General features: G+C 43.1%; 1 protein-coding gene across 1 annotated transcript; it reads right to left on the minus strand.

Annotated features, from left to right (window-relative positions):
- Positions 1-391: 391 nt before the first annotated feature.
- matn1 (matrilin 1) lies at positions 392-16,185 on the minus strand. The gene is made up of 8 exons (XM_007894988.1): positions 16,152-16,185; positions 11,154-11,497; positions 6,936-7,158; positions 6,068-6,190; positions 4,916-5,320; positions 4,001-4,150; positions 3,769-3,902; positions 392-406 (listed from the first exon to the last, which is right to left on the minus strand). Exons 1-8 carry the CDS (start codon positions 16,183-16,185, stop codon positions 392-394), a joined length of 1,428 nt encoding a protein of 475 aa, XP_007893179.1.
- Between the last annotated feature and the right edge of the window lie 317 nt (positions 16,186-16,502).

Here is a 16,502-nt window from a genome sequence, read left to right on the forward strand (position 1 = left end):
ATGTTTTTTTTTCCCTTTAAAGACCTTTTCTAACGCAGTTTCAAAAGCACTAACCTAAATTGGCCACTCCGCTACACTAACCTTTCATGCCACGTCAGGAATGACTCCTCGGAGCACTCCACAGGATTTACTGTAAAGTGTACCAACTGCGCGCTTTTGCAAGCTGACGGGGCAGGCAATTTGCACACAGCCGTGCCCCACAAGCAGCCGTGAAGTTGAACGACTGATTTTATCTGGGGGATTATTGGATGCAGAATAATATTGAAGTGACTGTCTCTGGGATTGCACTGAAGGATCAAAATGATTTTGCTATTGAGCATCTCTTCACTAATATCATTGTTTTTGTGTGTGGTCTGGACGGAGATTTGGAGGCGGACTTGCAAGAGCTTTCCTATGGCTTCTCTTCCTGGAACAAGGAGAACTCAGAAAAGAAACAGGTTGTGTAATCCAAACCCGTGAGCTAACTTGGCAACCAAAAGGCCAGGATTCAGTAAAAACGTCCTGTGCATATCAATAACAATGTCCACAATCCATTGACCTGCCAAAAGGCCAGGCAATAATTGAACAGTTGGCAGATCAATCTCTGCACTGGGCCAACTTCGATAATCAAATGCAGAAACTACACTTGATCTTAGCCAAAAAGGACACAAAATGATTAATAAATAGAGTATATTGGGACATCAGCTTCTTAGGAAGTCCTGCCGTAGTGAAAGGTGTGATAAAAAAAATTTAATTTCTTGTTGTTATAAACTAATTGCTTATTTTTTCCAATTTGCCTAACATTACATGGAGGATCACACACTCGATTCCCCCAGAGTTTTAGCCTTTGCCAACCTGTGCTTAACACTTAAACACTCCAGAATTAGATCAGTAGGATGCATTCCTCTGGGGGCTGGCTAACCTGGACACACCCTATTAGATGAGCTGAAACCTACAGTGTGCTGAACTCTTTCGCGGTCTGATTTGGAGGCTGTTAAGTGACGTGTTTCCCCGTGAGTGTGCGCGTGCGTGCGCGTGTGTGTCAGATACCCCGGCTGATCGAATAATACGCAAGTTGTACCAGTAACTTTGGGAACTCCGAAACATCAACCGACAATAGAACAGGGCAGTTCCTTGTGCCTTTCAAAGCCGCCAATGCCAAAGCATTTGTTGATATTGCTGTGATCGTCCATTCACCAGTTTATTACAGTGTTTCCATGTTTATGATTCCTTATTTTTGTTTATATCTTTGAAAGCGGGATATTATGAAATGACAATGTTTCAATTCCTGCCCTTCAAAAGCACCTCAAGTCCCGACAGATACAGGATCTCCCACATATATCCACGTAGCTTCTAATATTTTGAATACTTTTCCTGAACCATTCCCAAATGGGAGGAGGCTTCGGAGCACTTTTATTTAACGAGAGCGGCAACCCCATCACTTTAGGTTTTATTTCGAGTGGCAACAGTGTGGGTGTTTCTGATGGGGGAAAGAAGATACGGGTCAAATGGTGGTTTAACAAATACAAACTCTTCCCGGATCCAAACAAACATCTGTTCCTGTTGTGGAGGATGGCATTGCCCCAGCATCTGTTCCTCTCAATCCATCCGCATCCATGCAGGAAAATCTCTAACTTAGCGTCAAATCAGCACAAATGTTGGGACAGTTGATGCCTGTGAATGTGAATTGGATAAAGACGGCCATTGTTCACAGATGGGAGTTTCTGCTTGCGTCCCAGTTGTATTACACTTTGGATATACTTTGCTGGAGTTGAATTAATGAGAGCAGAACGGTGCAATAGAGTGTTGAGAATGAAACAGCCATGGTTTCAAATCTCTGATCTCCTGAGGGCTGCAACACTGCAAGCAAGTGTGCGTTATAATGATCTTTAGTGTGCCTGTGCGTCATGATGATGAGACCTGGACTGTTCAGTGCACAGATAGTGTCAATCCCAACTGACTGGACTAACTAACCATGTCACCCGACTTACAGGAATTGGCACTGGGCATCACTTCGCCTTGTGTGGTATAAATGGGGAAATCATCCAGTTTAGAGCTCATGTTTGTAACTAATTGAGTTGCACAGTAATCGGGTTAACATAATAATAATCCTTGCATTTGATACAGCGCATTTCATGTGGGGAGGACGTCTCAAAGTGCTTCACGGGATGTACGCTAAAGTGCGGTGACTGTGTGTTTTGTAGGCCAATGGTTGATTCCGGTGGAAGAAAAACTGAATAAAGAAAGAAACATCACTCCGAACGTGAATGTTTTTAGGCCACTTTTATTTTTCCTGTTTTATTTCCGTCACAAACTAAGTTTGACCAAGATGACAAGACGGAACACCATAAAACATCTTAGAAATATTTGATACCGATTTCTCTTAAATATACTTTCATAAATATCCAAATTAAAAAAACATACACTTTTTCCCCCCAAAAGCAACGGCCTAATGTCAGTAACAATTTGATAAATTGACTATTCTTTGATTTGCTTTCCTTGGGTCTCTTCTAACTAGACTTTATGATTAATTACTCTATAACTAATTTGTTGCTGGAATTTACATGGTATCTCAATTTGATGCCATGTTCAACAATGAAGGTCTTCCATACTGTATAAGGAAGCTGTTACAGGAGATGGGAATGGGCAGAATATAGGTTTGGAATCTAATGTAGGCGAGAGACAGAATTAGTACTAGTAACAAACAAGTAAATTACATTATAAATACAATTTGAGTTTTAGTAAGTTCTACATTTCCTGTGGCGACTTGCTTCTTTAATGTACAAAACATACTGTAAATATTCAATGGGGTGGGGGGGGGGGGGGGGATTTGATTCACAGTGCTTTTGCCCATTGAAAACCACTGCACTTCATGTTATAGGTTTCCTATAATAGAAAGTTACTAGATTAGGCACTTTATAATAAATGGAAGCATTTTCACTAGTTCAAGTGCTTCTGTATATTGAACAAGCGAGATTTCAGTATATTACAGGGCTATTCCATCATGATATAAGGGCTGTCAGGAAAACTGCACAAGGATATATTAACGACTGATTCTGTTCTCAAGAGCTGCCAGTTTCTTTGCAAACGCACCTAGTGCAAAAGGAGTTAAGGAGAATACTGATCAAGAAAGTGAAAGCAACATTGTCAGACGTGTTTCAATGCTCTCGGCCCTTTTATGGAACATTGGTCATTCCAAAATAAAAGCTGATGCAAAAGTTAACTGGATTAAATGTGCTAAAAAGGCGCATATGAAATGACTTACCAGTGTGTCATTCCACTCGTGTGTATGTTACTATGGTTTCCAAGGAGATCACAGCAACTGCTTGGATGGCACTTCCCTACCTTTCTGACCTGTTTTCTCCCCACTCCACTACCGACTGCCTCCGCTCCGCTGGCTCTGGCCTCCTGCTTGCCTCTCGTCCCCTCCGCTCTACCATCGCCGGCCGGGCTTTCAGCCACTACTCCCTGAAGCTTTGGAACTCTCTCCCCCAAACTCTCTGCCTTGCCTCTTCCTTCCCCTCTTTTAGATCACGACTGAAGACCTTCCTCTTTGACCGTGCTTAAGGTCATCTCCTCCCTCCCCCCGGTTTGGCGTCAGGGTCCGCCAGTGTTAAAGGCTCCGAGACGCTGCCTGGTGTGAAGAACGCTGTGTAAATACAAGTTGTTGTATCAAGTGTTCTGCCACAGTCAAGCGCTCTGGGACGCTACTCTGCATCGGGGGGGGGGGGGGGGGGGAGCTCTATATATATGCAAGTTGTTGTTGTTGCAGTTGATTGTGATTGGTACCGTGTCTAGCGGGTCGAAAATTAACTGATATAAAAGGATATGTTTCGATGTCAGTGTTTTCATTGCTTTCTCAACCTTGGTCTGGAACTCAACCAGGGACTCACACGCACAAGGGTCTTTCTTCGGTGGTTCCACTGAAACCAAAAGCAAATAGTTTCAGGCTCACGTCAACCCCTATTTTATTTGAAGATTGAAAAAAAAGCACACACGCGCACACGCACGCAATACTCACCACATATTTTGACCTGCAATTTATCAGCGATTTTGTTCATCGTCTTGAAGTCTGCAGTGTAGTGATAATGATCCTTAACTGGGTCTGATGCAATTATTCTCAATTCCTCCTCCAGTGCATTCCCTACTCCAACAGCAAACATCTTAATTCCTGCAAACAGATACAAATATTCCTTGGATGCGCTCTTAATTGAGGTGACCGCAGCTAGACAATGGTGTAGGATGATCGATTTCAAACTCTTCAACCTCACCTACGAATCTCTTCACTCCCCCAGCACTCCCCTAACTCTCTCACCTCCTCCGACCCCACTCCTCTGCTCGACTAACCTAATGCAGCTCCTCATTCCGTGGTGCTGCAAAGAGCAACTCAACTCACCGAAAGCCTGGGAGCTGTTGATTTAAATATCCTTCTGGTACTTTTCCCCCACGCTCATTAACTCCCTCCTAAAAGTGCCCCCACTCCCTCCCTCTTTGTTTTCAAGTCCCTTCTAAAGGCCTACCTCTTTGACCATGCTTTACGCTCACCTTCCTCCTAACTCTGTGCTTCCCATCTCGCTTGGGTTACCACCGCAGGTCCCTATAAAGCACCTTGAATAGTTACATTAATAATCAACCCTTGCATTTGATATAGCGCCTTATCGCGTCTTCGAGACATCCTGTAAAGTGAATTGACTGTTCCCATGTGAATGCCTCCTGTTGTTGTATTACCTTTAAGCTCTGGAACTCTCTCCCCTAATCCCTCCGCCTTGCCCCCTCCCTCCCCACTTTCAAATCCCACCTGAAGACCTTCTTTTTCATCATGCTTACGGTCACCTCCCCACTCCCTCTCCCCCTGGCTCGGGGTCAGACTCCGCCACTGTTAAGCGCTCCGGGAGGAAAGGCGCTGCATAAATGCAAGTTGTTGTTGTTACTGCACCTTGGTCTTTAGCGGTCTGCGCGTAATCATTGATGTAATCCTGTGACCGTCCGTCAGTGAACACGATGGCTACTTTCGGGACATTTGCTCGTGCTCCTTCCGAGGGAATGAACACATTTTCCGTCAAATGTTTGAGGGCCATGCCAGTCATCGTCCCCCTCTCCATGTACTCCATATTCTTGACCGCTGCCTTGATGTCGTTGCTCGTCTTGTACTTGTTGAGAGGGAACTCTGTCCTGACCGAGCTCGAGTACTGAATGAGGGCCACATTTGCGCTTTGCTCGCCGACTTCCAAAGTGTCGATCACCTGATTGATGAACTTTTTCACCAGCTCAAAGTTTTCAGGTCTCACGCTCTTCGAACCATCGATAACGAAGGCCAAATCTACTCCTCCTGAGCTGCAAGCTGCGGAAAACATTCCAAGTCAGATTAAAAAGAGGCAGCAGCTCTTCATACTAGATCTTCACCATTACTAAGGGACTGAAAGGGTAGAAATTTCACCCGGGTCTTGATTCACTTATTTCAGCAGCATTTGGCAAATTCTTAATCGCAGCCTTCATTTAGAAGCCGGATTTCCTGTACGGTTCTTGTAAGAACTTAGAGAAAACTGACCTCAAAGCTAAGCCTGAATTTAACAATTTGCCAAATAATTTTATAAGATTTTTTAAAAAAAGGAATGTTTAAGGTTTTTGAGGCCTATGATGCATAAACATGCTCCATGTTATCAGGTACTTTATATAAATACTTAGCTGAAGTGATGATGACCTTGGAAGATTGACCGGGTGTGTAAAGAGCTGAGATGTGCAACGAGAGAACGAGATGAATAGCAATGGTGAATCAGTGAAAAAGAACATTCAGGTGAAAGATCCATGGAAGTGCAAGGTGGGAACCCAAAATACTTTGAATATGATTCAAACACTAATTGCAAAATGTTTGCTGAACAATCTAATATCCTCTGATCTCTGTGTACTGCATTAAGATGCCCTCTCTATGAATGGCTGTTTAATTGAACGAACAGGACAGGATGAGTAATAACTAGCAATGGATAACCACCGTGATCTTTTTCAGGACGGAATTATAAAAATAATAAATAAACCTCAAGTTTCCTTGGTTTAAAATCGACGCTTAGATGCCCGTTCGGTTTTAACTTACTTCCACATGTTTTTCCGTCTGGCTTTAAAGTGAATCCCTCGTTGCAGGCGCACTTGTAAGATCCAGGAATGCTCAGGCAGATGTGCTCACAATCATGGTCCCCACTGGCACACAGGTCAGCCACTGGAACACACGATTCGAGTTATTTCCCTCGCAGTGCAAGAACACACATTGCAGTCCTGTTACACAGTCAACTAATGTTTAACAACAGCCACGACTCACATTTAAATTTAACGTCTTTCACGTAGGGTAAAGCATTCGCAAAACGCTTTACACAGATGGAGGGAGTACCAGAGAGTGGGGGCATCGTGGCTGATGGTGGGTGGATGGGTGGGGAAGGGCAAGGATCGCATAGCACGGTTGAGTTTGTCGAGCGGAGGGATGTGCAGGAGAGTGAGGGTGGAGAAGGTCACAGGATGAGGGAGGGGAGAGGCCGTGCAGAGAGTGTGAGACTGAAGATTTGATGTCAATCCGCTGGGAACCAGGAGAGCTTTTCGAGGTGTGGGGTGACAGGCACCGTGAAGCTCAGTCCTGGTAAGGATGTGAACGACTTCAGTATTTTGTTTTATGCGACAAGTTATTATGAGTGAGCCGGATGGAGCGTATGGACGCTGGAGCTGGGGAAGTCGGAGAGGAGGGAATTGGAGAAGTGAACAAGATCTCACCGAGAGAGCTGGGCAGATATAATAATAATAATGATGATAACAATAATAATCCTTGCATTTGATATAATGCTTTTGAGAGGTCTTCACAGAATATACTGAAAAGTGAATTGACTGTGTATTTTGTGAGCGAGAGGTATACAGCATTGGCACAGATAAGTGCAACAACAGACCTGTTAAAGTGTAAGTTATTTTTGTTTACTCACCGCAGAATGCTTCCTGGAATTTTTTGGAGAGTTTCTCAATGGCGCTGTAGCTTTCCACGTAGTCTAAGTGCTCTTCCAGGGGTTCGCTGGCGATCTCACGCAGGGAGTTCAGCTCTGCCCTGCCCACACCGATCGCGAAGAACTCAATGCCGCTTTCTTTCGCCCGAGTGGCTGCCTCCTGCACCAGATCCTGTGGACGCCCGTCAGTCACGATGATGGCTATCTTGAAGGGGGGGGAAAAAAGAGAAGGAAGCGGAGAATTGTTAGTTTCCAATTGCTTGGAGTGAAATTTTAATGGGATTATGAGTGTTTTCTGAGCTGTTTTAATAATAATAATAATAATAATCCTTGCATTTGATATAGTGTCTCATCACATCTGCGAGACGTCTCAAAGCGCTTCACAGAATATACTGTAAAGTGAACTGACTGTGTATTTTGTGGGAGAAAGGCGGCAGCCAACTGCGCACAGCAGCGTCCCACAAACAGCCGCGGATTACGCGACCAAATTATTACTATAATTATTATTATTTATTTTTAAGAAGGTAGCGAACTTGTTGGGACAGAACCTTCATAGCGCTTCATAGGATTCACTGTAAAGTGCAGTATGCTTTAACAGCCAGACCCAGGGTTGGTATATTCGACAAATTAAGCCGTGAATTTCTTATGTTTGATGCCGATTTGTATTGCTCTAACGATTTCCACGTTTTCGCACAGAGTATTATTCGGAACAGCGAAGCTGTATGTTACGCCATTAATGTTGGTGCTGATTTTATCTGAGGTTGACGCAGCTTTACTGCTGCGAGTGGATTTTATCTTATCCAGCCAGGTTTAGTTTTCCGGAAAAAAAACAAACTGTTAATTGGTGCACATCGATTGACTCTCAGCTGTTTCTGAGAACTATCGGATCTGGGTGTTATCAAGTTGAAATGTTATGATTCTCGCGTTCTCAGTCGGCAGAGTGACGTTTTGTTGATGAAACAACAAGATTACATTTGTATAGCGCCCTTCACGTCGGGAGGACGTCCCAAGGCGCTGGACATTGTACAACATTTCAGACCCGAGTTGGGGGTCAGTGGGGGAGAAGGGAGGGGAGGGGAATGGTGGGGGGGGGAAAGGTGGCCGATGGCACGGTCAAAGAGGAGGTTCTTGAGACGGGACTTGAAGGACTTGAAACACCAGCAGAGGGAGCAAAAGGGACTTCAGCAAATGTGCACCTGAACTTGGATGGAAGAAAAACGCAGTTAGGTTCAGCGTGCGACAATTGCTAAAACTTGCAATCTTTTTTGTCTTGCATTTCGCAGCGAAAAGAAATCTCATTGCAGGATACGGGCTGAGTGCTATTCACTCCTGTGGAGTCCTGTAGCTCAGGTGGAGTCTTGTAGCTCAGTGGTTAGAGCACTCGCTTTGCAAGCGAGAGACCTGAGTTCAATTCCCGGCAGAGGGCGAAACCTTGGGCAAGTTTCCTTACTCCACACAGAGCCTAATAATAGTCCCTCCAAAACCAAAAACAATAATAAATTGGTCATTTTCAATCTACAACTGTTTGTGGGACATTGCTGTGCGCAATTGGCTGCCGCGTTCGCCCACAAACACACAGTCAATTCACTTTACAGTGTGTTCTGTGAAGCGCTTTGGGACGTCCTCCCGACGTGAAAAGCGCTATATTAAATGCAAGGATTATTATTATTATTATTATTATTCTGCTTCTTTCGCTAAGTTTCAAGAATTGGTTGGGATTTCTAAGTAACTTCATCCCCCCACCCCAGCCCCACCCGACTTTAACCCCTTCAGCCTCGCTTTTAAACCTGCCTTATTTTTGACCTTCTTTTATCCTTTTTGACCGCACTTTCTCCCACTCTCGTGCCTCCTCTTGTCCACCCCCCCCAACCCCCTCCACCTCACCCCTCACCACCAACTCGAGCTGCCAGTCAGCTGTGCAAAGCGCTTTGAGGCATCCTCTCGAACTGAAAGACGCTGTAGATATGTAAATTGTTGTAGTAACTGTAACGTAATCGTAACTTCTGAATAGTATGGCACATAACTGGGCATTTAAACTTTCATTCCAGTTATTTATAAGCAGAATGATTCTATTTGCAAAATTTACTGAAGGGAGTAGAGATCTGAGTGAGATAATTTAGTCTTAAATGGAACCTTGGAAAAGTCCAAATCTCAGCGTTAATTTGGAAGCCAGTTTCTTTTGAGGAATAATGGATCCCCATCTTCCAAACGAACTAATCAGATGCCAATTTATCTTCACTGTGCTGTGGACCCGTTGGGGGGAAAAAAAATGCTGCTTTCCCCCCCCCCCCCCCACTACGAGTAAAAGCTTTATTAAGCCTGAATTCTTCAAGCACTGTAACTTCATTGAGGCACTGCACAAAGGTAGTTTGTCGCATATAACTTGGGGGGTAAAAAACACACACACACACACACATATACCATTCAGCACTCGGATATTCACTTTACAGAGCAACGTAGGTAAGATAACAAGCTCCCCTTTGTGTTTCTGCGCAACGTTCAACTAACCCCCGTCCAGCGACACCACTTAAGCTTTTAAGTTAAGAAAAAGTTCCCTAATAATTTACAGAAAATGATTGCTCTTAAAAACACTGCACTCTTATACACCCTGAACAGTGCACTGTTGTGATGCAACGGTATGGGTTACATGTGCAAGGCCAGAGACGTGCAACTCACACCCACGGCTTGAGATAAAGTGGACTTCATATGCCATCCTGTCCATGTAGCCATGTGAGTCCCACTGTGACTCAGGCTGCCTGGGTTTGTCCTAGAATTACAGCAAACTCCTGATAACTGGCTGCTCCGAGAGAAAAAGGACTCAGTTTCTCCTGTTATCCCGAGTTAGGCAAGTTAGGCACATGGAAAAAATACATAAATAAATGCAGCACAAATCCATCCACTGGATTTTTTTTTACCGCCAAGTGGAGTGACTGTGTATTTTGTAGCTGAACGGAGCAGCCAATTTGTTCACAGCAACCTTCTCCCGTAAAGCCATGATCGAAGGGAATAGAAGGGTTGTTGGCCAGGACATCGTGAGAGAAACTCTCCTTCCCTATTTGAAACTAAATTCCAGGAATGACTGTCTTTTTTTTTAATAACAAAAAGGGCTTCGATTTGGTGAATGGTCTTTCAGAAGATTCAAACTGTAAAGATGATTATTCACTTTGGCAGATTAAAGTTTAGTATTAAACGGCTTTATCCGACAATAACAAATGTTTGAAAGGCAATTTTTTTTAAAGAAAACCATAATACGAGATCAAGAGGGGGAATTCTGAATGGGGGCATTGTTTCGAAAAACTATAACACTGATCCCAGCCCGTCACCGAAACTGCGGACACATCATGGCACGGAGTAGGGAAGAGCGGATACACTTTAAAATTGTAGGAGTACGCAACGACAATGGATGTGTCCTGACACAAGTTCAAACGGTACCGTTTGTTCCCACTAACCGGGCACAATGGTGTATTATTTCCACTATTGATTGTGCTCGCGACCAGCTGGCCCAGCACATGCAAAGCTTCGAAACGTAAGTAACCCCCGGTTGACCTATCTTCCAAGGGTACTATTTATTCTGCGTTCACTGAATGATAGCTTCATCAAACCCGATATCTTTATACCTTGTACTGTTAATGCCAAAGCCAGCACCAAAGCAAGCAGAGACAGAGGGGAGGGGGAGAGGGGGGCGCGGAGGGGAGAGAAACAAAGATATCAGGTTTGGTAAAGGTAGAAAGTAATCTGCAGAAGAATAAGGTTGTCTGCGCTGACAGCTGATGCCTTATAAAGTTACTTAATCCTTTGCCAGTCCAAAAGAAAGGGAATTGTCCTCTCATCAACAACAAAAAAATTAATGTGGGGGGTAAATTTCACCTGGGTCCAGAGTTACTCCGCGTTGTAGCTTTTCGGAGCGACCAGAATTTGGCAAATTCTTTAAACGTGGCCTTGATTTTTGGACGAGGGTTTTCTGTAAGCTTCATTTTACGGGCTACAGAACACAATTAAAAAAGAGACTTCAAATTCAAGGCTAAATTGAACAATTCGCAGGAGTCTGGACACTCTGGGGCTGTTACCCAAACAGGGTACATGTTAGCCCGCCGGGTGGAATTTACCCCGCGTCGTTTTAAAACGATTTGAAACAATACAGAGACGTGTTGCGTCTCTTGCTCTGTTTATCTTTGAAGAGGAAAGCTGTCCGAGTGTTACCTTGCTGACTTCCGAGGACCGCGTCCTTGCCCCTTGAATCCCACTGAAAGCCACGTTGGCGGCAAAGTGTATGGCGAGGCCGGTCATGGTGCCGGTGGAGAGGGGTTGGATCTGGGAGACGGCTCGCAGGAGACTAGCCTTGGTGAAGTGCGCCTTCAGGGGGAATTCGTTCTTGACGGTGCTGGCGTAGTTCACCACCCCCACGCGGGTTGCGTTCTGCCCGATGTCGAGGGATTCGATCACCTTGGACACAAACACTTTCACCTGCTCGAATTCGTGAGGACGCACGCTACGGGAGCTGTCGATGATAAAGATCATATCGGTCGGCCTTGTCCGACACAGACCTGCGAGAGCACATGGAAACAGGGACAAAAGGGACAAACAGACAATGAAAGCGGAGCCTAGAACAGCAAAAAGCCAAAAAAGGAAGAGAAATTGTATAATAATAACATTCCTTGCAGTTGATACAGTGCCTTATCAGGTCTGCGAGACGTCTCAAAGCGCTTACTACTGTGGGAGTCAAGTGATATGTAGTAATATTAACCCTTGCATTTGATTTAGCGCGTTATCACGTCGTTGAGACGTCTCAAAGCACCTCTAAAGTGAATTGACTGTGCATTTTCCAGGCAAATCGTGGCAGACAATGGCACACTGCAATTGTGGATTGAGTGACCCTTTTTTTTAGTCAAGGAACGGAAAAGAAATAAATTATTGAGTGATCCTCGGCAGTTAACTCACAAACCTAAATCACGGGTCCTAAGAGCAATTCAATATTTATACTAAACAATACCTGTGGGACATACATTCAGTCTTTACTGGGGGTAATTTAGCATTGATTTTGTTAATTTATTATCTTTTCAGGGCAATGCTGGAGTCAGGTTCATTTGTGAGACAAGGCTTGACTTTAAACATCTTACATCCTACCCCACAATTGGACGCTGAGAGGCTTTATTCAAGTGCAACCATGCCTTTTATTATCCATGTTGTTATTAATATTGTCTAGATCTGAGTAGCTCTGCCCCGTGTTGTTGCTGCGGCAGTTTAAGGTAAACAACTCGATGCTGTGAGAAACAGCCCAAGGAGTTTTTACGAATCGCAATATTCTTGATGCGATTTGTCAAGGACCAGCAGGGTTAGGAAAGCGAGCGATTCACTCATCACATCCAATGCCGCGATTCAGGATGTCAGAAAACAATGAGAGCAAATTGATATTTTTTTAATGTTAAAAAAAAGTTCCTGCAAAAACTAAGGCCGGTGAGAAGCATTACATGATATTCCAAATGTGTTCAGTACTCCCTCCTAGAGTAATATTTCACTTTGAGAACTGAAAAAATGCCGACAGGATAACACTAAGCAACTGCGATCATTTTTTTACATGCTCGTTACTCTACTTAGCTATTGCTGTGGAAAATCGCTTGGATAAATAAATAAACTTTGCATCTGACATAGCGCCATGAACTGTCTCAAAGCACTTTGCAGGTTTTCACTGTAAAGTGACTGTCACTGTTATTTTGGAGGCGAACGCAGCAGCCAATTTCCACACGTCGATGTCCCACAAACAGCTGTGAAGTGAATGATCAATTTATCTGATAAGATGTCGGCCAGGACACCGGGAGAGACTCTCTTTCATCCTTTTCCTGTCGGGAATATCACCAAAGCCCGTATATAGCATACAGTTTGCGTTCGTTCAAACTGGTTTCCAGCTTGGATTAATGCTCACGCTTTTTTAAAAATGTTTAATTGATATCATTTTGATGCTGACTTCCTCTTGCAAACCTCATCAGGCTACAGACTCAGACGTGCCAAAGTGCCTGACCACAGTCTAACCACTCAGTTTAAAGTTAAAGGTAAACGCATACAGTGCCACAAATAAATCATCACTGTTTCTTTTTTTTGAATAGTCCTCAAGCATCTGATAAAGCTCTACTTTTGAACATGAGATGCTGGGTATAAATGCTGTGCTCTGTCCAGAGCCTTGGGACATCCTCCAAATGTAATCTTCTCGTTGCTGTTGTTGGGTGTTATTACTATTTTATACAAAACATTACACATCCCCACACAAACACACTCGGGACCATCATTATCACAGCCACTGGTTGACCGGAAAGTGACACTCGAGGAGCCTGTGAAAAAAAAAACCCGCCACCGAGAGACACTATTCTCAACACAGTCCAATTTATGCTGATACAGCCAACGCCTTTCACATCGCCCCAAAAAAGGCGCTTGACGATTCTGACTGGGCACTGCAGCTTCAGGAAAGAAGGGGAGAGAATTAAGGGGGGGAATAAAACAGTTGTTTCAATGTGTAACAACATCCATTCAAAACTTGGTATTTGTCTGCATTAAGAAAGGGATGGACTGTGTCTTGCCCCAAATTTGACCATTGGGTGTACGGTAAACTCCTGATACCTCGACCTTGGCTTAACCTGTTGCTACCTTTTAAGTCATTGAGCTGTTAACATCCCTGTCACGGTAATTTATGTATTCATAAGCCTAACTTGTTACTCTGAATAATTTGTCACTGGAGTTTCCCATAGAGTAATGACTTAACAGTTTACTGTATGAGGGATTGGCGAGGGATTGAATCGAAAAATCTTGGTATGACAATTTTCCTAAGAACAGAGCACCTCACCCTCTCTCTCTCTCACACACACCACACACGTACATAAACTATAGCAACACACAGCTGCCCAAAGTGCAACTGATGCTGAGAATAACTTCGAGTTGAGATTCCAGTAACGAAGAGGCTTTTGAATCTTCACCAGCGATATATTTTTTTAAGCATTTTTTTAAAAATTATTTTATTTAAACCACCCACCAAAAATTTGTCTTGGGCCATTTATCGGAATTAGACCCTTAATAAAACGCTTAAGAGTTCAATGAAAACACTGAGCGTCAACTGAATTTCACACCGTTAAGAAACTTGTGTCTTTCGGAATTAATTTTAAAAAAGTACATCAAACAACATGCCACAGGGATGCAGAACTGGACTTTATTTTTAAAAAATCAAGTGGCGTTAATGTATTATATAATGATAATTAATGTACTATTTAAGTTGTAAATTTATTCTTACCGGCTGGGACTTGTGGACTTGGTTTGGTTTTTGGTACTCCATGAACTTCACAGAGGATTAAGGCAGAGAGAAGCAATCCATTCAAAAGTCCCTTCATCCTGATCGGCGAGGAGTTGTAGTATCGTAAGCTGCAGGCAGACTAAAGTGTGGCAGAGAGAACGAGAGGGTCTAACGTATAACATGCCATCCCTCAGGGAGGCTGGAATGTAGTCTGGCACGTGTGAAATACCTGGAGGAGTCCTGGAAAAGCTTTGAAGCCTAACACTGAAGAAACTATTCCCCAGACGACCGTGAATGCATTTGAAGGGAAACAAATGAATATGCTGTTAATTTGCGGAGTGAATGATATAAAATGGAACAATACAAACACTTGAAATTGAGTAGGACCAAAGCAAACAAACAAGTAAACAGGTAAACCTGGAAAACCCACCCACCAACCCACAGGAAATCAATTGGTAAAGGGGTGGGTGAGTCAAGAGCTAGTGAGAGGAAAATACTATAATAACATTAGGGAAGCAACAAGTAGGACATTTTCTAAAGAAAGTAGTGTCCTATTTTTGTACTGCACACCCAACCAGGTTTATAGTTATCAACTTGTTTTAATTGGCGTAAAGGTTTACTTTGGAAGAAGTTTAATAAGTACTTTTGGGTTGCGCATAAAAGTTTTTTTTCTTTTGGTGCTACATCTTGAACTTTGATCTGTTTTCTACCATCAATGTATTGTTTTCTTATCGGTATTCTCAGTATCAAGATTCCAGGTTCCCCTGGACTTTGCTGCACCTGGTTAACAATCTATTAAAGTGTTTCATCAGGAGAGTTCTACAGCACCAACTGGCTTGGGTTTGCAATGGACTTTTATTAAATACTTTGGAAACAAATATACTCGCTATCTGTCTCATACGCCATAGGTAGGAGTTTATTATCTAGTTATATACACTGACCACCCACATTATTTACTTTGTGAAGTTCCTTTACCCACTTATATTGAATTGAATCCACTCAGATGCCTTTGCCGGTAAACCATCAAGCCTTAGACAACAAAAGATACATATCCTTTAACCTTTAGTAACTTAAACCCCCCCCAACCATCTCCTGTGAAGGTTCCTATCTGCTCTATCTGTGGGTTGGTGCCCTGTTTTTAGGCAATGGCTCTCAAATTACCTTTCAATATTGCAGTGCATAATTTAATTCATTTCTTAAGGGGAGTTTTGGCACCGTCTTAACCAGTGAAGGTTAATGCTGAATTTGTCCTCACAAGTGCTTGCATTCCAAATTTTTACTTAGGGTAAAAAAAAATCCCTCCCCAATTACTACTAAATTTTGGCGGTGAAGGGAATTCAAACGATGGAAGAATGCTAGGATTTGTTCTGACTGATTCCGAACACTAGGTTTATACAGTAGATTAAACGAATAGCCGGGAAGTGTCTTGCGAACAGCGACACGAGCTGAAGGAACTTGGGGCTACTCTGAAAGGCCTCTTTTCTGGTTTTGTTTATACAACGCATTTTTCTCTGCAAGGGTTCTTGTTCCTTTATTGCAAACTTAACCACTAAAATAACTATTGCTTCCTCCCACCCTCAGCCAAATTTAACTGACAGACTTTTTCTTGAAAATAACCCCTGCAGCAACAGTAGTTCTGTGTTGGATCACACAATGCAATGTCTGGTTGCAGATAAAACTTTACGTTTTTGCCAAATGTTCAGTAAATTGCCGTTTGCTTTGAGGAATCTTGAGTTTCTTTAACTCTAAAACGGACGATTCCTTAAACCTGGTTGGGTGCAACTTCAGCAAAAACCCCATGAAATTTCACACAGCTCAGGGGCAGACAAACAGTTGCTTATATCTAAAGTTGTGGGAAAGCTACACCACCACTGATTAAGTCAGGAACAAACTCGGACTCGGTAAATATTTATGTATACCAATACCTTGCCAGGAATTCCGCTCACAACAGATCTCCATCTATGTGGATGCAAGATATGTATAACGTTTTCTTAAGTACAACTATGCTGTGGCGTACTTTAAGCTCTCAAAGAAAAGGCAGATTGTTGAAGTTCTCAATCTTTGCTTGGAATATGTGCCAGCGATAAATTGCAGCACCTGAACACGACTGAACCGTTCTGTTAATTGCAAATTCTGGACTATGAAGCAGTTTATTTCACTAACTGCCCAGTAAAAAAACTACCATTTGCCTTGCTTAAACAAAAATCAACTGGATATTTTCAATTTCAAAGCTACATTTTCCACTGGCAGGCAAGATTTTTTTTGTTTGCAAAAGG

The sequence above is a fragment of the Callorhinchus milii genome, unplaced genomic scaffold (assembly GCF_018977255.1).
Source record: "Callorhinchus milii isolate IMCB2004 unplaced genomic scaffold, IMCB_Cmil_1.0 Scaffold10, whole genome shotgun sequence".
NCBI classification, from domain to species: domain Eukaryota; kingdom Metazoa; phylum Chordata; class Chondrichthyes; order Chimaeriformes; family Callorhinchidae; genus Callorhinchus; species Callorhinchus milii.